Source organism: Glycine soja, chromosome 15, assembly GCF_004193775.1.
Source record: "Glycine soja cultivar W05 chromosome 15, ASM419377v2, whole genome shotgun sequence".
In the NCBI taxonomy this organism is placed as follows: domain Eukaryota; kingdom Viridiplantae; phylum Streptophyta; class Magnoliopsida; order Fabales; family Fabaceae; genus Glycine; species Glycine soja.
Window position 1 is genome coordinate 34,241,234 of NC_041016.1, and position 24,290 is coordinate 34,265,523.

At 32.8% G+C, this 24,290-nt stretch overlaps 1 protein-coding gene across 1 annotated transcript; it reads right to left on the bottom strand.

The window, feature by feature from the left end:
- Positions 1 to 708: 708 nt before the first annotated feature.
- On the bottom strand, positions 709 to 9,187 carry LOC114388153 (peroxisomal 2,4-dienoyl-CoA reductase-like). The gene is made up of 5 exons (XM_028348484.1): positions 8,894 to 9,187; positions 8,039 to 8,198; positions 2,548 to 2,720; positions 2,253 to 2,475; positions 709 to 1,082 (listed from the first exon to the last, which is right to left on the bottom strand). The coding sequence occupies exons 1-5, from the start codon at positions 9,077 to 9,079 to the stop codon at positions 928 to 930; spliced, it is 897 nt and encodes a 298-aa protein (XP_028204285.1). The 5' UTR covers positions 9,080 to 9,187; the 3' UTR covers positions 709 to 927.
- Positions 9,188 to 24,290: the final 15,103 nt, after the last annotated feature.

Here is a 24,290-nt window from a genome sequence, read left to right on the forward strand (position 1 = left end):
CACAATATATAAGTTAGTTTTTGAAACTAACTCTCCCTAGTAACTTTAAACAAACTACAAAATTAACAAATTGAACTACTAATATATAATGTGATTACTTCTCGTAGACATGGTAAGTAAATTCAAACTCTGTATATCCGTCCGACTCTAATCTGACGTTGATGAAAAAGACTCGCTTTAACCATATTAAGGCTAGAGTTTTACCCAACTTTTAAAAATTTCCTGCCCTATTGTACTTATATATAAGTAAGATTTTATTTTTATATTTTTATTTTTATAATTATTAAAAATATAAATTAGTTATTTTAATAATAGTAAATAATTTAAAGTAACAGTAATTAAATAACAAACATCAAAGTTGAAATTATATATTTAAATAAAAATATAATATAATTTTTAAATTTTATATTGTAAAGTTCTTTATTATTTTATTAAATTTTATATATTATGTGAATTAAAATATAATTGATAACTTAATAAAAGATTTATTTACTGGATGCACCTTTCATTTAGATGGATTTGTTTATTATCCAAGTCCCATATCATGTTCAAAGTTACTGCAGCTGGATTTGCTTTAAGGATCAGTTTGGTTTAAAGGAAATAAAGAGGTGTGAAAGTAGAATAAGACGAAATATTTGAATTAAAATAGATTATAAAAAAGTGATACCCACCAATTTTTGAAAGTTTCATATCAAATGCATCCGAATGTAATTAAACCAAACATTACCTAAAAGTTCCAATCACAGATAACAGCACAATGCATAATCATGGGAACTGCAACAACCTTATTTATATTTTATAGTTTGAGAAAGTTCAACTATTTAATAATTTAAAAGTAACAGTTCGTATCTCCCATATCCATAATATTCTACAAACTATAAATTGATTCCTGGCTGTGTAGAGAAGCTAACACCTGAATCTGCTGGTTCACAGCTTGCTTTTTGGAACACCAACTGGAACATTTCTGGATCTCTTTTCTACTGATCGAGATACCTGCTTCACAGCCTCTTTCTCTAAATGGCGAGGCCGACTCAGCCAAAGTCCTCCGTCAACAATCATAGTATCGCCATTAACGAATTTTCCTTCACAAATTTGCAGAAAGGTTTCAAGTTTCCATTGGTAAAAGGAAAAAAAAAAATTATGACTGAGGTATATAGGGTAACATTGCCCCAGTTACAATAATTTAACAGTAACAGCATTTTTTTCCAGCATGATGAGATGGTCTTATTCTTCAGGGGTAAACATGAAAGAGTGAAAGAGTAAAAGATTCTAATTTGATTTGTTTTAACAAAGGCTATCAAACTGATAAGTGTATGATGGCTTAGAAGAAATGAAATATGGAAAGAAACATTTACATAAACAATGTTACAAAGGAATTCGGTTTTATAAACATGGAATGGAAATTTCATTACATGACACGAGTCTATGAATTTGGGTTAGAAATATTCAATGGCGGAAATTCGGAAAACAAATTACTCATTCTGAGTCAAATATCTTACCAGAATAAAGCACAACCAATATTTCAAGGTGTTTTCATACCAAAACATTTTGTTTTCCAAAACTTAATTATAGCATCTGCCACAAAAAAACTGATGTAATAGAAAAATAATATATGTTTGTAGTCCCACTGGACCAATACCTAGCCAAAGGATAACAACAATGGAACCAAGATATCAAAGATCACATAGACATGCAATAAGGGTAGAGACGAGCAAAGAAAGCAAAAGACCTACCCTTCTAACAGGTAGAAAGCAAATAAAATAGATTGGTCGCTCTTAGAGATCTCAAAAGAAGAGGATTATGCTTTGGAAAAACATAAATTACATGCAAAGTAGAGGAAGTATTGGCTAGAAAAAATTTCCCTTGTTTCAATCAATCTAGCATAGGAATAGTCTGCTAGCAGCCAAGACAACGGTGCAAAACATAATTGCCATTGGAATAGCACAGATATAAACATTCCTTATCATAAATCAATTAGCTGTATAAAAATAGCTGATTGGGACCTGGGAGAGGAGGTAGTTAAATCTAAAATAATATTCGGAACTGGAAATAATTAATAATTTCAGTTTTGTAACTTTTTGATAATTTTCTTGGGTTTTGAGAGCTGTTCAAAATAAAGTGGATTGGAAGCTCAAGACATTCAGCGGACATGAACATTCAAATACGGAACATTTAGTTGCCCTAATAAAAACATGTAAACAAGATTGAAACAATAATTTTAAATATTTGGGAGAATAGATAAAGTGACCAACCTGCATCTGATGCTAGAAAAAGTGCAGCCATGGCAATATCCCATTTCTCCCCAAGTTTATACAGTGGCATGTAATCTCTGGCTTTGCTACTTATTTCGTCAGGAGCCAGTTTACTCATGCCAGGAGTGCCACTTATTGGACCTGGTGCAATCCCATTGACTCTAATATCATAGTCTGTTCCCCATTCTAGTGCCAAGTTTCTTGTAGTGGCATCAACAGCTGCCTGGTGAACACAAGAAATTTAAAGGTGAATGCCAACAAGATGATTTTAACATCTAAGTCATGTGCAATAAACCTTTGCTGCAGACACGTGAATTTGATACCAAGAAGCTGTGTAATGCAAGGTAGCACTAATGTTTATTATTGATCCCCCACTAGAAGAGTTGCTCCTTCCTTCTCCCCCTTTCTTGAGATATTTTAGTGCTTCATGGCACATTGTGAATGTGCCAACAGAATCGATGTCCAGAACTGCAAAGAATACAACTTATCACCATTTCCTTTGTATTACTGAATTAGTATAATCAGAATAAGGTTGCATCATGTTCTAAACCTGAGAAACATGTCTTGGAGAAAGCACTCATCTGAAATGTAACAAATCTATTGTTGTGCCAAAATCAGATTTTACTTCACAAAAGAATGAGTTTCTTGTATGAACAAGAATAAGAAAAATGCAGAAAACAGATGAACCAAAACTGCACAGAACTCACAGCAGCCACTTTTACTCAAAAAACTGCAGTTTTTTTTTTCCTCTGGTTACAGAAAAAACTCTGTTATAGTAGGCTATGCAAGAAGAAATAGAAGCACTATTTCAAGCCTAACTAAGCTAGCCAACTTAAAACTACTTAACCGTTACATGCTATAACAGAATAACAGAAAACAGAAAAATACTAAATTGGTAAAGTCTAAGAGACCTAACTAAAGGTTGTTAATGAATCAACATACAACAATTCTCCACCTTGGTTCAATAACAAAACATTAACAAAAATATTAACAAAAACAGTGGCTGCAGAAACAGGATTCAATTACCCTTCAGCTGAATTAAGTTCAAACAATGGAAAAACTTGCTGTTTGGAAGAACTTTTGTGATCATATCAGAAGGATTGTGATCAGTTGAAATCTTCTTGACTATAACTGATCCTTGACCAATAACTTCTCTGACAAAATGCAGTTTAATATCAATGTGCTTTGTCCTCTCATGATGCACAGAATTTTTGGATAAATCAATGGCACTTTGGCTATCACAGTGTATTGTGATCACTTCATTTTGTATCTTCAGCTCCTTTGCAATGCCTTCAAGCCACAGAGATTCTTTTACAGCTTCTGTAAGAGCAGTATATTCAGCTTCAGTGATTGATAAAACCACTACCTTTTGAAGGCTAGCTTTCCAACTAATTGCAGTGCCAAGAGAAGTGAACACAAATCCTGTGAGGGATTTCCTTGAATCTAAACAGCCAACATAATCCGAATCTACAAAACCTTCAATAGCAATTGTTCGTCTGCTATTCCTAGCTCCACCATAAACCAGAACTCTTCCAAGTGATCCTCTGATATATCTGAGTATCCATTTCAGGGCTTGCCAATGTGCTTTGCCTGGATTTGCCATGAACCTACTTACTAAGCTCACTGCATGAGCTATGTCAGGGCAAGTACATACCATACCATAGCATACATCAGTGACCCTACAACATTAGCATATGGAATATCTTTCATGTAAATTATATCATCATATGTCTTAGGTGCTTGACTTGTACTGAGCTTAAATTGCTGTGACATAAGAGTAGTTACAGGTTTGGAATTTGACATTCCAAACCTTTCAAGAACTTTTCTGAGATATAACTCCTAGGACAGATACAACAATTTCCTTTTTCTGTCCCGTTTGATTTTTATTCCTAATATTCTCTTGGATGCTCCCAAATCCTTCATTTCAAATTCCCTGCTTAACTCAGATTTCAATTTTTCAACCTCACTCTTGCTGTTACTTGCTATCAAAATATCATCAACATATAATAGCAATATCACAAACTCAGCTTTAGAAGGAAATTTGAAGTAAACACAGTCATCATAGTGACTTCTATGAAACTGTATGTGAGCCATAAATTCATTAAATCTCCTATTCCATTGTCTAGGCGACTGCTTTAGACCATACAAGGATTTGTTTAATTTGCAAACATAATCCTCTTTACCTTTGACTTCAAACCCCTCGGGTTGTTTCATCAATATCACCTCATCAAGCTTTCCATACAAAAATGTTGTCATCACATCCATTTGTTCTAACACAAGATCAAATTCTGCCACCATAGTCATAAGAATTATGATTGACCTGTGTTTCACTACAGGAGAGAAAACTTCATTGAAGTCAATTCCCTCCTTTTGAGGGAATCCTCGAGCAACAAGTCTAACTTTAAATCTGTTTAGTTCAACTCCTTGGATGCCTTCTTTCTTCTTGAAGATCCATTTGCAGCTGACCACTCTAGAACCACTCTAGAACCAGGTGGTTTTTTTTAATCAATTCCCATGTATGGTTGTCATGGAGAGACTTAATCTCTTCATTCATGGCACTAAGTCATTTTTCTTTCTCCTTACTAGCTAAGACAACTTTAACAGTTTTTGGATCTTCCTCCAAAACTTCACTGGCAGCTACCAAAGCAAATGCTATTAGATCAGCATATCCATACCTCTTAGGTTGTTTGATTTCCCTTCTGATTCTATCTCGAGCCAGCACATAGTCAGCTTTTCCTCTTCTTCAGATTTTTCTTCATCAAGAGGTCAATTAACAGCTTGTGTTTTAGCATGTTTATTCTCAGTCTCCACCTCAAAATTTAATTTTTCAGAATCAATTTTCTTACTTTGATCAGTGCTGGACTGAACCATGCTGGGCTTGGTCTTGTAGGCCATCTCAGCTTCATTAAAGACAACATCACGACTCACTAAACACCTCTTAAAACCAGCCTCCAAACACCACAGCTTATACCCTTTCACTCCCTCAGGATATCCTAGAAAAATGCACTTGACAGCTCTAGGTTCCAATTTGTCTTGCTTGATGTGAGCATAGGCAACACATCCAAATACCTTTAGCTGTTTTAGACTCGGTGGATGGCCAGACCAAATCTCCTCAGGGGTTTTAAAGTTTAGAGCTGTTGAAGGACACTTGTTGATGAGATATACAGTCGTCATTGCTGCTTCAGCCCAAAAAATCTTGGGTAATCCTACACTCAGCGGCATACATCTCACTCTCTTCAAAATGGTCCTGTTGAATCTTTCAGCTAAACCATTTTGTTGAGGGGTGCCCGCAACTGTCCTGTGCCTTGCAATGCCATTCTCTTTACAAAAATCATTGAAAGGTTCAGAACAGAACTCAAGACCATTATCAGTATGAAGCCTCTTGATCTTTCTGCCTGTTTGGTTTTCCACAAGTGTTTTCCAGCTTTTGAAGTTATCAAAAGCCTCATCTTTTGTTTTCTAAATGTAGATCCACAACTTCCTTTTGTAGTCATCCACAATGCTCAAGAAATACCTTGCTCCAGAATGAGAGGGAGTCTTGGTTTGACCCCAAAGATCAGCATGAACATAATCAAGGGTACCTTTTGTTCTCTGTTGTCCAGCATTAAATTTGGCTCTACAGGCTTTGCCACAGACACAATGTTCACAAAACTTTAATCTTTCCATTCTGTCTCCACATAGCACCTCCTGTTTTGCCAATTCAATCAACCCCTTCTCACTTACATGGCCCAACCTCATGTGCCATAACTTAGTTTTTGATAAAACTCTTCCAATTGCAGTGGCTGCAAAGCCAATTACAACTTCACCATCTACAGAATAGAGGCCATTTTCCATAATTCCCCTCATGACAACCATGGAGTCTTTAACTATATTCAGTATTCCTTTTTCACCCTTGAACACATACCCTCTTTTATCAAATTCACCAAGAGAGATTAATTTTTTCTTCAACTCAGGTACATATCTAACCTCTGTGAGAATTCTTTCAGCCCTATCATGAAACTTGAACCTTATAGATCCAATTCCTTCAATTTTGCAAGGCTTGTTATCTCCAAGGAGTACTAACCCATCTGCTTGATCAGAAAATTGTTCAAACCATGATATGTTTGGTGTCATATGTCATGAACACCCTGAATCCATTATCCATTTAGTTTTTGGATTCTTTTCAGACACCATCAGTGCCTCTGCAGATTCATAGCCATCATCTTGAACAATTGCAGCATTTCCTGAGTCCTTCTTCCTATTGTTACTGCCACTATTTTTCTACCTTTCAGGACAAACTTTCCTTGTATGACCCTCTTTTTTACAGTGATAACATCTGATTTTGAATATGTTTCCTTCAACATTCTTCTGGTTTTCTGGCTTTTGCTTCTTCTTATCAAATTTACTATCTTTCTTGAAGGTCTTGCCTCTTGCTGTCAGCCCTTCACCACTTGTAGAGGACTTCTTTTCCTTTCTTTCATTCAATTCCTTTGAATTCAGAGCAGCCTGCACTTCATCAAGAGAAACAGAGTCTCTTCCAAACAATAAAGTCTCTTTGAAATGAGAGTAACTCTTAGGCAAAGAGCACAACAATAACAAAGTTTGATCCTCATCATCAATAGTGACATCGATATTTTCAAGATCTAGAATCAGTTTATTAAACAAATCCAATTGTTCTCCGACTGATCTATCTTCATGCATTTTAAACGAATACAAAGACTGCTTTAGGTAAAGACGATTAACTAAAGATTTGGTCATGTACAAACCTTCAAGCTTTGACCAAACCCCAACAGCAGTTGTTTCCTTAGAGACTTGCCTCAGCACCTTGTCTCCGAGACTGAGAATAATTGCATTGTATGCCTTCTGCAATAGTGCTTTCTTATCCCCATCAGCCATCATCTTTTCGAGTTTGATTTCTCCATCAAGTGCTTCCACCAAGCCCTGCTGAACAAGAAGAGCTCTCATCTTCAATCAGCATAGGCCAAAATCATTTTGCCCTGTGAATTTTTCAACCTCATACTTGGCCGAGCCCATTTCTTGAATCAAACTCAAAATCGTTCCACGCTCACCGCACCAATTTGTTGTGCCAAGATCAGGTTTTACTTCACAAAAGAATGAATTTCTTGTATGAACAAGAATAAGAAAAATGCAGAAAACATATGAACCAAAACTGCACAGAACTCACAGCAGCCACTTTTATTAAAAAAATTGCAATTTTTTTTTCCTCTGGTTACAGAAAAAACTCTCTTATGATCTAGGCTATGCAAGAAGAAATAGAAGCACTATTTCAAATCTAACTAACCTAACCAACTTAAAACTACTTAACTATTACATGCTATAACAAAATAACAGAAAACAGAAAAATAATAAGTTGGTAAAGTCTAAGAGAATTAATTAAAGGTTGTTAATGAACCAACATACAACATCTATCCTATCCACATATTTGAATGGTGCATCTTTAAGCAAAGAGGTTGTCGATATGAGACCTATGCCCGTCTATTAACAATTAACATAATACACAAAATAGAGACACGTTCAGGGAAACAACTTAACTAAGTGTTTATAATATAAACACTTATATACGTTGTTTCCATAATCGAAAAAGGAAATCTAGTTAAACTATAAGTTTGTATTAAAAGTTAACAAGTGACCAAGGTGAAACTCCTATTCTCATTAGAGACCAACACCAGAAACATTAACATAATAAATAAATCACACTTTAGTAACACTCTTTAATAAGTTTTTTAACTATCCAAATAAGCTTTTGGCTTTAAAAAAAGAAAAAAAAGAGGTGATAGAAGCAGAACCTGTTCGAAAGCCATTTGAGGACAAATCCTCTGCAGAAACGAGAAAGTTCCCAGCTGCAGCATTGACGAGTATATCAATCCTTCCAAAATGCTTGAACGTGGATTCCACCACCCTTGCGGCATCCTCTTGCTTCCGTACATCCCCCTCAAACCCAACAGCCTATACCCACAACAGAATTCACATCAGTAACTCTCTTCACAAAAAAAAATAATGCTGACCCATTACATCAATAGTCAAATAAAAAACCACCATCTCTTATTTTCTATAGAAGACCAAAAAGTCAATCATTTCAATTTTTCCCCATTCCACAAGGAAGGAAATGGATCTTGAACCAGGTTTATAGTTGGTTTTGGAATTTTTCTCTAATCAAAATTAGTTTCACTTTCATAATATGAACAACAAAGTTTTCATTAGAGGTGATATAACTAAATTGTGGAGGTGAAACCCTATTTCTACAACGAGTATGGAACAACGCCAGGAGAATTACCTATGAAACTAGATCTAAGTTTTGTTCAAGGATCTTCTCAGTTAAATTATTAAACAATTAAAGATTTCACATCGACTACTAATATGATAAAGTTAGAATATAACAGTGAGAGGGCAACCCTCACCATACAGCATACAAAGAAGTCTTATTTGTAGGATTGAGTTACATCTAAACTCACATTCTAAGAACTATCACATGGAAGTTTTGTACCTCTCTTCTAATTGTACAAAAATTTTAATTCTAAAGCGACCCTACTTATCTCATTTCTAAGAAGAGAGAGACGCACATAAGTTTTTCATTGAGAATTCAACACGACAGAATCATTTCCTCTCAAAAAAAAAAAGCGTTTAAGGAAGTAAGTAGTTACGGGAATGACGAGGGATTGGAGAACGGAGACAGCGGACTGAAGGACTTGTTTGCGGCGACCCATGAGCGCAACAGAGGCTCCATGTTTACCGAATTGGGTGGAAATTTCGAATCCGATTCCGGAGGCTCCACCAGTGATTAGAGCAACCTTCCCCTTCAGAATCTCTGGTTTGAACGGTGATTCCATCGTAACAACACTAAGTGTGAGATTGATTTGTTGCTTCTCTTCTTTCAACAAAAATAAATAAACGTTGAAATGTGCCTTGTTGTTGCAACTGCTGTTTGTTTTTGTCCTCCTTCACTCAATTGAATATTAATATATTTTAAATATTCTTGGAATCATGTGTGATTCTGGTATAGTGGTGGTTTTCATTTATGAAAATTAAGAAAGATGGAGGTGTATTTAATTATGATTTTAATGAATTTTGAAATATTTTTTATAAAAAAAATATTGTTGTATTTAATTAAGACTATAAATAATAGAAATAAATCATATATATTTAATGGTTGTAATGAAATATGTTGATATTAAGTTAATAATTTTTACAATTTATAATTTTTTTTTAATATTTAATGAATTTCAAGTAAAACATTTTAGTAGATAACTAGTTAGTTCCCGGTTTGCATGGGTGGCCTTGATTTCTATGTTTTTTTGTAAAATAATTTGCATATATTATAATTTGCTCAAAATTAAAAATTAGATATACATTTGTTGCTCAACTACAATAATAAAAAAAAAAAACCAAAACCATGAATGTTTAATAAAAATGATAAAGTAAGAATTGTTGACTTGGTTAACATTGCATAAATTACGTTAAAATGGATAATTTATATTTCATCAGTAAGCACTTGTGTAATTATAATTTTTTAGTATTATCTTTCACCCGTGAAAAGAAAATGTGTTAATTTAAAGAAGAATAATATTTTTGTCTAAATATTTCAATCTGTTTTTCATAAAGGATTTTAACGATATTATTTATCATAAGCATGTTGAAAATGTTGCCATATGCAATGGTTAGATTGTCTTATGTGAACTCGACTATAAAAAAAAATCTATATTTAATTTAAGCTATTATTGATGACCTAATTTAAAATAAGTTTTGTGATAATAACATATTTAATAAATTGATTTTAACATATTTATTACATATATATTTATATAAATTTAACATTATTATATAAGTCAACAAAATTGTGGTATGAAAAGTTATTAAAGATAGACTCAAAATATTAAATATTATTTTGTAATATAATATATTAACTAATTAGATTTATTTTTTTAAAGTATAAAAATTTCAACTTCATAAAAAAATATTGTTAATAGAATATTTGTTTATAAAATTATTTAAGATTATTTTATATGATTTCTATGTAAAAATAATTTTATAAGATTTAAAAGTAAATAAAATATATTAATTGTTGAGTATTAAATAGGCATTTTATGTTAAATATTTGAAGAAATTAATTTGTTGCCTAAAATGATCCTACCTATTCAAGTAGGATTGTCAATGTGAATGATACTTAGGGGATGTATTGATTTAGGAATTTGAAACATTTTAAAATATTTTTTTATACAACAAAAAAATCTTGAGATACTCAATCAAGACCTTAAATGACATAAATAAGTCTTATGGCATTCAATTAGAATTTTTATGAAATACAACAAAATCCAATGATATTCAATTAGAGTTTTTTTTACCACTTTTAAGAAGTCCTCTACTATTAAAAAATACAAAGATTTTAGAGGATTCTTTTTTAATATAGATTTTGATGGATTTCGTGTGACTTTTCAATAAAAAAGTTATACATTAAACAATCCCACAAAAAACCTCAAGACTTTCCTGATTCTTTTTTTTTTTCTTTTTTCTCTCAATACTCATAATTTTTTCTTTCTTTCTTGAAGGCAATACAGACATTCATGTATAACATTTCATAACCTTTAATATCTTAATAGCCTTCAATATATAACCGCATGTTATTTTACCATGACTGATTTTCTTTTCTCTTGCTTCTTCGTAACAATTTTTCACTAGTAAAATACAAATACAATTATTTGCTATATAATATGAGCACATAGACATTTGGCTGATGGGGGACTCTATCTTTTTGTATCTATGATTATTTATGACACTCCTTGCGGCTTATTTAATTTTTTATTATTAATATTTTCAGCTGGAATATGGATTTGCTTTAACACTAGAAAGACCCGCAAACTTATATACATTTTCTGACATGCAATGTGACAAAAGATTTAGTTGATGAGGAACAACATCATTTTTAACAATGTAGACCGAGTTATCTGAAACTCATCTCATCTATTAAAATTTATTCGTGGAAGTGATTATTGTACAAAGTCAGGACTCAACCATGAACATTCTCTTCTTCATGGTGTACCTGTCCTAGAGCATGTCTTCTCTCATGACTTTTAGATGATAATTTTTGCTATGATAACTAGTATTATATTTTGCTCTGCCTTAAAAAGAACAATCATTTGTTGTGGAAAAAAACATGCAATAAAGAAAACTTAACTTATTAGTTTCAATTGTCAATTGAATATGATTTATTGTGTTCAAAAGTTGAATCAAATAGGATAAAAAAGAAAGGGTCATTTAACTCATTTATTATTTTTATGAGTGGAAGAATAATTTGCATACTATCAATTTTTTCATAGACTCATAATTTTAAATGTTTTCTAAAAATTCATGATCCTTTAAAATCTTGTAAATCCATGAAGTTCTTCCAAATCTTATGAATTCATGTTTTATAAATTCATTTAAATCTAAACTACAAAATTCTAATTATAAAAGTCTTTTAAAAGAATATTTAAAAGTTGTTACATTCTCATAGAGTCTATTAAAATTTCAATCCAATACACACCCCCTTAGGATTGTGTCTTGTGAATGATTATGGCCTCTGTTATTAAAAATTTAAAACTAATTTAATTTATGATATTATTAATGAAGTAATTTAAAACTATTTTGTAATACAAAATATATTTACCAAATTTATGATAATAAATTTAATATACATATTTAAAATATTAATATTATTATAAAAATATTTATCAATAAAATTTTCAAATTTGGTGAATCTTAGATATAAAGTTGTGTTGAATACTAAAATAAAATAGATTTTTCGCCCATAATGGTTTTACATAACTTGGGCATAATTATTTTCAATGAATAATACTAGTAATCTTTTTCATTAAAAAATATGGTGAAGAATAGGGGGGTGGAAGAAAGGGGTTGCGAGAGGAGGAGGAAGACTGGGAATATTGGGAAAAGAAAGAAAAAGAAAAGAAAAGAGAAAAAAGAAATTTTTTAAGCGTACAAGCGTACACGTGTAATCCCACTCATGCCAATGAGTACACATGGTAGCACACGTTGCATGCCAACATGCCCGGTTAACAATCACGTAAGCAATTAACGGATCCCGATTAACGACTGGACCTCGAACAAAACTTTTTAAATATTAGAGACTCGATTTGAAGAAAAAACTTATCAGGGACCAAATACAAAAGTCGAGTAGATATCAAGGACCAAAAATGTCAGTAAGGGACATGAAGTAGAAAAAAACCCACGAATGGATGTCAGCGCGTGGGGGGCGAGAAAGGGAGGAAGGAGTGGGAGATATGTTTGATTTTAGAAGGACACGTGGTACCAGGTTTATTTTCCTCATAAGAGGTAGATATAGATATTACATCCGATAGTTATCTTGAGATTAAGACTTCTAATTATTTTTCTTCTTATTTTAGCCATCAAATTGTGATGGTTACACATATCACTAGGAAAAAAATTATACTTGCAAAATCTAGTAAAAAAATCAATGAGTACTTGTAAATTTATAAAATACTTTTAAATCTTATGAATTCTAATGTTATAAATCTATTAAATTCAAAAATATAAAATTTTAATCATAAAAATCTTTTAAATATTTTAAAAGTCATTACATTCCTAAAAAAATTTAAAAATCCACAAGAAAATAAACCCCAGGAATTTAAAAATCCAAAGGATTTTTTTAGGTAATTTTTTTATTAAGATAAAGGTATTATTTTAATGCCTGAAATTTAATTAACATACATTTTGTTTGCATTTTTTTATATAATACAAAAATTTTACACGTCTAAGTTTGTTCATTTTTATGATTTTAAAAATATAAACTAAAAGAATGGAAAATTGAATTAAAAAATAAAATAAGTAAAAATTTGTTCAGTCAAAAGATATTTGTGTCTAAAGACGAATTAGGATCCTTAATTGTTTTAACTAGATGCAAAGGTTAAAAGTTACATCTTATGTGATATTTGAGCGTGGCTCATGCATCCGTGTTTTCATTTTCAAGCGATAGTAGAAACAAGCCAAGATCTGATACAACAGTAACGATGCCATTTAAAACTTCATTTGTTGATCTATGTTTGAGATTCGTTTTGTAGAAAAAAAATTCTCCAAGGATTTGTGTCAGATCCTATAAAGAAAAAATGAAGCTCAAGACCTAGAAGTTGCCAAACATCATCAAAAGATGTGCTCTACTGTGACAGACCTACTCTAACACAAAGGAAGTGATTTTTGTTGAAGTATTCCACACGAAAGTAAAAAAGAGTGATTTTTCAACATGAAAAAGTATGTGCATTTAATGAAAGCATTAAATGCTCCAACGACCACAATCTTCAAATGCAAGCTCAAGTGAAGAAATCTATCCATTTAGAGACAATGGAAACTTGTTGAAGAAGACCTATAAATACTAGAAGCTTTGAAGACATGGTTATGAACCTACTTGCTATCATTCAAATTCTTTCTATAAAAAGCTCTTTGTTAAGTCTTGTATAGTTCAAAAAAGCTCTCTGTGAATTCTTGTATAGTTTAAAAAAGCTCTCAAAACACCTAGAATACCTTGAGAGAAAAGACTAAGTGTTGAGATTGTATATTTGTTTGTAAGACGATTGGGAGTTAGGCATTTTGCAAACAAACTATAAATCTTGCGATTTGTTTACAGTGTGTTGGTAGGACAAAGAATGCTAGGTTGTAACGATTGATGTAAAGCTTAGGTTGTAGATCGATAAGTGGCAGTGAATAATACTTGTTGAAGTTAGTGGAGCTTAGTGGTTAGCCAATAATTGGACGTAGTCTCAATGGTCTAGTCAAACCAACATAAATCTGTGTCTTATATGCTTTCAGTCTCTTATGCTTTAAATTGACCTATGGTTTAAATTTGATTTTGTTTTGAAAACTCTCTATTTTGCAAAATCAGTTTCCATCGTCTAAACGTGTATTTGCGAAAATTTGTTATTTGTCTTACAAAGTTTCTCTTCAAACAACATCCTTGTTTTTCACAAAAAATAGGTTTTAAAAATTTCTAAAATCATAATTCAACTCCCCTTCTTGTGATATTTGTCTTTACGGTTTGGTATCAAAGCTTAACCTCTAAGGGTTAAGCACCTGACAACGTCTAGAGAAAAAGATTCTAATGGAAAATAACAACCGTAATGGAGCTAAATACAAAAGCTCGTTATACTCTAACATGTGCTCTGTCCAGGAATGAGTATAACAAGATTTGTAGATTGAAGACAACCAAAGAGATCTAGGACATGCTGAGAATCAACTACGAATGGACAAGAGATGTTCAACTGAGAAAAGTTGTCACCCTAACAAGGCGTTATGAGATTTTCTCCATGAAAGAAGGAGAATCTATGGATGATACGTTTGGAAGACTTCAAGTGCTTCTAAATGGACTTGAAGCTCTGGGACACATCTTCCTCAAAGCTCAAATAAATCTGAAGATTCTAGATGACTTTCTTAAGATGTGGAATGTAATTCTCTTCATTAAATAACAACCCTAATAAAAGTATACTTGTCCATAAAATAATAATTTATAAATTCTAATGGCTCACTCGTTGTTGCCCATTGCTTATTAGTTCCAATGAATTTTCACACCATGCCACAAATATTAGGTTGATCAAGTCCAACATCTAAGAGATTAGTATGCACACCACCCTTCAAATATTAGGTTGATCAATCCCAATCAATATGTATGAGATTAGTATGCCACATTTATAGTTCTAACAAGCAGTCTTATACGCTTATATTTGATTTTCTTTTTTGAAAAAAACCTACTACCACGATCTGATTTAGGATCAAATTGCTCTAATACCATAAATGTAATGTCCTTTGTTACAATAACAACCCATAATAAAAAATATACTTTAAAGCATCCATAAAATAAGAATTTAGAAATTTCAATGGTTCAAAATACTTTAAACATTATAATAAATGAGTCTCTACATAAATAAACAACTTTATTTTCAAATATGGATATCTAAAAAATACTAACCAAACTAAAACAAAATTTAACTAAGTCTTCAATTTTCCTCTGTCTCAAAAAGCTTCTTCCTCAAACTTTGAAAACAATACTTTTAGTGAGATAATAATCTCAGTGAATAAAACAAGTTCTAAAATAATTCACAAATTGTGTTGTTCTCAACTGGTGTGATAATCGAAAAAATGAAACCATGATATCCACAAAATTAAATTAAAAATAATGTATACATACTTATAAACACAAATTATTCACACAACGAAAGAACACTCTAGCAAATAAACACCAAGATTTTACTGCATTCAATTCTTGAACAAACAAATATCAAAGACACGACTTAGTGATTCTCAGGATCAATAGACTCAACTCTTTGGTTCCCAAGACTGGTGTGGATCTCAAATTCTTCAAAGGATGTATGAGCTCATATCCATACAATGGCGTCCCACTGTCTTCCCTATCATAGATGGAGGTATCTCTTCCTCATCCCAGATGGAGATATCTATTATAAATCTTGTCTCCATCCTAGATGGAGGTATCTCATATCTCTTTCTCATCCCAAATGAAGGTATCTATCGTTCTATTCTTGGAATAAAATGTATATTGTCATTCCTTCTCAGAAGGTAATGACTGACTCTCACACTAATAAAACTTGTCATCCCAAATAAGTGTTAAATGAATTCTTAAACACTTTGCATCAATCATAATTATCCTCATGTCACATCATACCAGTGCTGTAATTTTATAAATAACAATTAAACATATGAACAACACTTCATACATAAGCATAATTACGCACATCCATAGGCATGAACAATTAAATTAAACATGCATATATAAACTTGTTGAAGGGCACACACTACACTAGAACAAGATTAACAAAGCTAATTCATTGTAAATGTACACATATATTATAATGTCAATTACGGGTATATACATTCAAATTCTAATTTCCCTTTAACCATAGGCATGTGGGAAATTCCAATAATCTCAAGCAAACTTATTGGATTTCTATGATTAAATTCAACGCTTATAACACTTAAATATGTTTGTCATGTTGTGGCATCAATTGTCCTGTGGCGGAGGCCCAGGTGGGTGAAGTCACAGTCGACTCATGGTGCTTAGGCTGTTATGCTCATAAGTAGAAAAAATTGTTCCCTGACTATCAGCTATAGCTTTTGGCCTAGTGGTAAGCACTCAATCCAAAAATTGGTATCAGAGCCAAGGTCAGGAGTTCTTGATTTCCAGTGGGGCAATTGTTGAAGGGAAGATTGTTTGCCAGGTTATGGCATCAATTGTCCTATGGTGGAGGTCCAAGTGGGTCAAGTCACAGTCGACTCGTGTCGTTTATGCTGTTATGCTCTTAAGTAGAAAGAGTTGTGCCCTAACTATCAGTTATAGCTTTTGGCCTAGTGGTAAGTACTCGATCCAACAAAATAATTTCATGCAAGAATACCACATAATCTAAATTCTTGCAATCACCACAAAGATCAATTCATGCAAATATAAATGCATCAAATTATAACTTAATATTCAAGAAGACATGCTCCCAAAAATTCATATGATGAAAGTTTAGAAAAAATTTGTTTTACTCACCTCTTGAAGCATAGTAATTCATGTTCTTCACCTATTTTTCCTCTTCTCTATTTACTACGTCAACAAGATTCTCTTTATTTCTTCCTTCTTCTCAATCCTACATGCTCTACTAATTTTTTATTTTTTGAGAGAGATTGTCCATAGAATTCCAAGAGAAGAGAAATGTCTATCCTTATATAAGTACAAGAGAATATGATTTAAGATTGGATGGCATGAAATATATTGTCAATAGATTTGGCTAATCAAATCTTTCTTTATCTTTTTCTACTCTATTATCTAGATTTATCTAATTATTAACATTATCTAATATTTTATTTTCTTTAAAGATAGAATAAGATAAAACATGGTAGTTCAAATCATTCTCAAGGATCACCAATTCAAATATAACAAATATTTTATCCAAACTAATATAATAAACAACTTCACAATAATAATCTTGTAATCCTTTATATTAGTATATGGAACTGCTAGACTTTCTGTCATAATTATTAAATAATCTTAGCAATTCTTATATCAATCACCTAATCTTTTTATTGATAAAATAACTCATTTATTTTTAAGTAAAGTAACTAAAAAATCATATTCTTTTAATACAATTATTTCAATGAAATTTAATATATCATAATACAAGCTTTAGTTAGGAGAGACCAACTACAAAAGAGAAGAAAAGAAGATCTCCTCTAAATTTTTTAAAGTATAGATGGATCAAATGATAGTTCTAGAGAATCCATAGGTGATGAAGTGATTCTCATGTCCATAAAGTTCAAGCAAATGATGAAAGAGGAAGGAGAGTTCTAGCATTCCTCAAGAAGGAAGGACATAAGATTCAAGAAGAAGTACAAGGAGGAAAGCAACGAGATCACCTGCTTTGAATGTGGGAAACCTGGACATATCAAGGATAAGTGTCCCCAACTGAAGAAAATTGATGCTCTAGTTACAAGAAAAAAGAAAAGTCTGATGGTCACCTAGGACGACTCAAACAATGAGAAAAGTAGTAACTCAAACAATGAGCAAGTCAAGATCTGTCTTATGGAAGATACAAACAAAAAAGTTGTTCTGAATCTAATACCTTTTATAGTGCTTCATTAGATGATGAAAAAGATATGCTTTATAATGTTCTTCTTCAAAACTGTCATATGATTTCTTTTTAGTGCAAAAAATACAAAGAAAAATATAAAAAATTTATTCTTTAAAACACTGAGATGAAGAAATCAAATAAAGATCTAAAAAAGAATATCCAAACTCTAGTAGAGAGTTTGAGTAAGGCTAGTAAGACAAATGAATCCTTTATAATTGAAAACTAAGAAAGGAAGTAACATGTCTTAAAAAAGACATTGGGAAGTTTTCAGAAATTCCAAATACCTTAACTATGCTTTTAAAATTCCATCAACATCCCCATGATAAGTCTAACCTAGGCTTAGAAAAACTGGCATCATCCTCCAAGTCACAGTCTAATCCAGACAAATGTGACTTTTATGGTAAGTCTGGACATTCTAAGTTCAGATCCATTCATAAGAAGAAGTATATGTCTAAGGGTACAAATTCTACTAGACCCAAAATGATTTGGGTACCAAAATCTCATATTGTTCCTATTTCAAATATCCTTGGTAGGAAAAGGCTAGGGTTTAAGCTGGTATTTGGATAGTGGCTGCTTACAATACATGACATGGGAAAGATCTATGTTCCTCGACCTAAAGTCATTTGAAGGAGGAAATGTTGTCTTTGGAGGCCATGTATGGTAAAAAAACAAGCACCTCATGCTTGTATGGTATACTGAGTTCTTTTCTTTTAGAAACTAGTTTTATGAGAGACAAAGTAGATATAAGTCTTTTCAGAAGAGAAGTTGGCAAGGATTTCATTATAGTTTAAATATATGTAGATGATATTATTTTTGGAGCTACTAGAATTTTGTTCAAGGATTTCTCTTATCTGATGAAGAGTGCATTTGAAATAAGCATAATAGGAGAACTCAAGTTCTTTCTAGGGCTTCAGGTCAAGCAAGATAGCAAAGGTATATTCATCAACAGAAATACACTAAAGAACCATTGAAGAAGTTCAAGACGGAAGGTGCTAAACCAATGAAAACACCTATGCATGCTTCCAAACACTTGAGCAAAGCCGAATTAGGTGAGCTAGTAGATCAAACGATCTACAAAGGTATGATTGGCTCACTTTTGTATTTGATTGCTAGTAGACATGATATTATGTATAATGTATGTCTATGTGCTAGAGTTTTTGTCTAATCCTCGAGAGTCACATCTCAAAGTTATTAAGAGGATCTTATGTTATCTAGTAGGATATTGTGATGCAGATTTTGTAGGAGATAGAGTTGAATGAAAAAGAACAAGTGGTGGATGTCATTATATTGGACCTTGTTTGATATCTTGGGCAAGAAAAAAACATAACTCCATCCCTCTATCTACAACAAAGGATGAGTATGTGTTTGCTACAAGTTGTTGCTCACAATTGCTGTGGGTAAAGTATCAATTAGAAGATTACTATAGTTTTGAGAACAACATACAAAAATATTGTGACAACATTAGTGCAATCAATCTGTCCAAAAATCTCATACAACATTCAAAGGCTAAGAATATTGAGATAAGATATCATTTCATTCATGATTATATGAAAAAAGTGTTTTTGATACAAAGTTTGTAGACACTATGACACCCTCTACCCCATACATATATGTACTAATAATAAAAGAAATAAAAATTCAAATATTAATTAACAATATTTAAAACATTTTTAAATACAAGTCTTTCAAAAAGGGTAAAAGGCTCACATTCACCTTTCTAATATCATAATAAAACTTGTCCAAATAAATAATAAATACAAACTTTGGCTCAAAACAAGGTTGTCCAAAACTTCATACAATTAATATAGAACCTATACCCTAATGTCACATCCTATCAGAGCATTGTGTTCCCGTGTCCTCTAACATCATGTTCTTCATAGTCATCCACCTATTCATCTGCTCCCACGAACACAAGGTTCGAGATCATCACAGGATCCAAACACAAATAGCACACCGGGAGTGAGTTATCACATTCATAGCTAATGAAGAGTAACGAGACAACATGTAGGCATAAATATCATAAAAACAAAATAAAACTTACTTAAACATAGCTCACATCATTTCACCACTTTGTCACCCAACAGCACATCATAACACAACACATCTCATTCATTTTCACAACATTCACGTACTCGAGGATCAACACAAAATATCACCAAGTCAATCAATATTGATCAATACACAAGCGTTATGCAACACATACACTAAGACTCAATCCTATATGCAATGTGGTACCAAGTCAATGAAAAATCATGTTGGGTGCCTAGGAGTACATGACAAGACAAACCACACACTAGCAAGTCAGGTCACTCTCACTAGGTAAGATCATAGGGAGACCAGTCAAGGACACCGTGTTTTGCGAGAATGCTCCAACCATATGGGATCAACATAGGCTTAAAGCAGCACTCAAACCGGGTGACCTCCAAGGCCTACACTCCAAAGAGTCTGTCAAGGCCTCTTCCTCCTGATTCAGGTCCAACCCTGAAAATATTTTAACACACAGACTCTATTTATGAACTGTACAAAACACAAAGTAACTTAACATTAACTCATCTCCTTTAAAGGGTCTTATAGTCGTGTGATTGTACAATTCATAGTTCATAACTCAATGCACACAACATCTCAATGCACATATATATCTCAATCACATACATACTCAATTTATCACATACACTCGATCTCAATCACAATGGTATAATCTCAATTTAACATGTCATCACACTTCATGAATCATATACACTTTACCTATGAACTATGCAATACACACAACTACTCAATTGCTTAAGGCTTGGATAGTTACAATTTGTGTTTGCTTATGCTCAATTATCTTGAATAAAACAATTCAAGAGAGCTTAAGACTTATTTTGATTCACAAATCCAGCCACAACTCAGCACCACAACTCAACTTCATCATAGGCATCATGTAGGAAACTTAGAAAACAAAAAAAAGTTCAACAACAAGACTACTTCTAGGAATTGATTTAGAACATGTTATGAACTAAATAACATGCATGAATTAGACTTAAAATTCAAAAGATAGGCTAAGAATGACAAGAATACATGAACAAATGTATCTAGAATTCAATCAAAACAATAAAAATTCAACACAAACTTAGAACATAATGTGACAATTACTATGACTAAACATGACTCTAAGACAACATGGATTAAGTGATTTACACTTAGATTTTTGTGTTTTTTTTCTAATCAATTATTTGGAAGAAAATTTAGATCTAAGGTTCAGCACAAGAATATTATGAATGAAAAATGATAGAACCTAAAATCAACACAAAAACATGATTCAAGAGTAAATCTAAAAATTTGAACCATAGATATGCAAGAACAAGTGTAGATCTGAGATTTAATCGGTTTATTTTTTTTAATCTACTCTAAACAACACCAAACCACAAGACAATGGAGGATATACATGGAAAATAAGATGACGAACAAGGAATTAAAGAGAATTCACCGAACAAAAAGATAAAGGAAGCAAAAGAACATTACCTAGATGAAGATGCTCTTGATACCACATGATGTAGCTCCATTGGAGCTTGTAGGCCTCTGATCTTCTTCATCAATGAAGTCCTTTGCTTCTTGAATTTTAATGGCAGCGGAATGGAGAAGAAGAATAGTTGAGAGGAGACGCCACTTCAAGGAGAAGATGAGTCTAGAAGAAGCTCACCACCATAGGAAGCCATGGATAAGAGCTTGAAGGTAAGAGAAGATGAATGAAGACAGAGGAAGAGAAGAGCACGAAATTTAGTGCCTCTAAAGAAGTCCAAACTTTGAAGTTTAATTCTCAAATTATCAAAGTTGAAAAAAATGCACACACATGACCTATATTTATAGCCTAAGTGTCACACAATTGGAGGGAAATTTGAATTTCTATTCAAATTTCACTTGGATTTGAAATTGAAGTTGTGGAGTCAAAATTTCACTAATTATGATTAGTAAATTTTAGTTATGGTTCAGCCCACTAATCCAAGATCAAGTCCAAGATTCTCTACAAAGTTTGCTTAGGTGTCATGAGGCATGTAAAGCGTGAAGGACATGCACAAAGTGTGACTATATGATGTGGTAATGGGGTATAACAAGCAAATGCTCACCCCCATCTAAAATTTAATTGGATTGGGCTTCTTCAAATTCAATTAAATTTATTTTTCAACACACACATCAAATATTCACTTAATGCATGTGAAATTAAAAAACTAACCCTAATACAAAAACTAGTCTAGGTGCCCTAAAATATAAGGGCTGAAAAATCATACATTTCTAGGATACCCTACCTATATTATGGAGCCCTAAATACAAGGCCCAAAAATAATGAAACCTTAATCTAATATGTACAAAGATAAGTGGGCTCATACTTAGCCCATGGGCCCGAAATCTGCCCTAAGGCTCATGAGAACCCTAGAGCCTTCTGTTGCATCTCTGGCCCAATCTACTTGGAGTCTTCTATCCAATGCCCTTGTGGGGTAGGATTGCATCACGCCACTTCTAGTGAAGGAAGATAAGTCAGGGTAGACACCACAAGGATTACCTTGATAAGTCTAAAATTGGTTCAACAAGAAACCCAAAGAGAAGCTCTCACAAAATTTTATCAAATGCCAAAAATGATTCTATTGAAAATGAAATCCATACATATAGTGTATCTGAATGAAAAAATAGAAATAGACATGGGCCTTCAAAACAGTTTGGGCCAAAATTACAATGAAAAAATTATAAATAAAAAAAGAACATATTTGGCGTGGGACTTCAAATTAGTCTTGGCCTTCAGCAACAATTGATATTCTTAGTAGTGTCTCTGCCTTTGAGCTTTCATCGTTCTCCATTTGAGCCTCGTTAAGTATTTCTGCTACCATTTGTTGGAGGGTATTCACTGACTGTTTGGTCCTACTCCTGGTCATAGGTCTCTGTATTTGGGTAGTTTTAGGATTCTCATCAAACTTGCACTCTAACTTCTTTAATTTCCACATCTCATGAAACTTTACTCCCACTAATTTCATAATTTTCAATGAACCTTGCATTTTCAATTTCGACAATTCTCATACTATGATTAGGACAATAAAACATATACCCCTTTGACTTTTATGGATAACAAATGAAATATCCATTGATTGTTCTTACATCCAATTTTCTTTCTTGTGGATTAAAAATCCTTATTTCTAACTGACAACCCCAAACATGTAAGGGCCTTATACTATGATGCAATCCTACCTCCCAAGGGCATTAGATAGAAGACTCCAAGAAGATTGGGCTAGAGATGCAAGAGAAGGTCATAGGGTTCTCATGAGCCTTAGGGTAGATTTTGGACCCATGTGCTAAGTATAAACCCACTTATATTTGTACATATTAGATTAGGATTTCATTATTTTTGGGCCTTTTATTTAGGGCTCCATAATGTAGGTAGGGTACCCTAGAAATGTAGAATTTTTCAGCCCTTGTATTTAGGGCACCTAGACTAGTTTTTGTATTAGGGGCAGTTTTGTAATTTCACATGCATTAAGTGAATATTTGATGTGTGTGTTGAGAAATAAATTTAATTGAATTGTGAGAAGCCCAATCCAATTAAATTTTAGAGGGGGGGAGGTGAGCATTTGCTTGCTACACCCCATTGGCACATCATATAGTCACACTTTGTGCATGTCCTTCATGTTTTACATGTCTCATGACACCTAAGCACACTTAGTGGAGAATCTTGGAATTGATCTTGGATAAGTGGGTTGAACCATAGCTAAAATTCACTAATCATAATTAGTAAAATTTTGGCTCCAAAATTTGGCTCTACAAATTCAATTTCAAATTCAAGTGAAATTTGAATAGAAATTCAAATTTTCCTCTAATTTTGTGTGACACTTAGAGGCTATAAATAGAGGTCATGTGAGTGCATTTTTTCAACTTTGATCATTTAAGAATTACACTTCAAAATTCAGACCTCATTTGATGCATAAAACTTCGTGCTCCTTCTCTCCTTCTCCCTCCACTCATCTTCTCCTACCTTCAAGCTCTTATCTATGGCTTCGTATGGTGGTGAGCTTGTTCTTGACTCATCTTCTCCTTGAAGTGGCATCTCCAATCATCTTTCTTCCTTCTCCATTTTGTTGTCATTGATCTTTAAGAAGAAAAAGACTTCATTAATGAAGAAGATCCAAGGCCTACAAGCTCCACAAGGAGCTACATCATACTAGGTGCCCTATTCATCCACAGTTCAAAAGGTGTCTTTGGAACTGCTTTACTAGGAACCCTATTCAGTAAAACATGGCATTTTTCAAGGCATACATCCACAAAGATACAGGTAATGTTGAATTGCTTATCATAGTTCTAACCATATCGATTAAAGTTCTACTGTGTCTTTCCAATACACCATTTTGTTGTGGTGTACTGAGCATTGTGTATTGCGCACAAATGCCACGTTTTT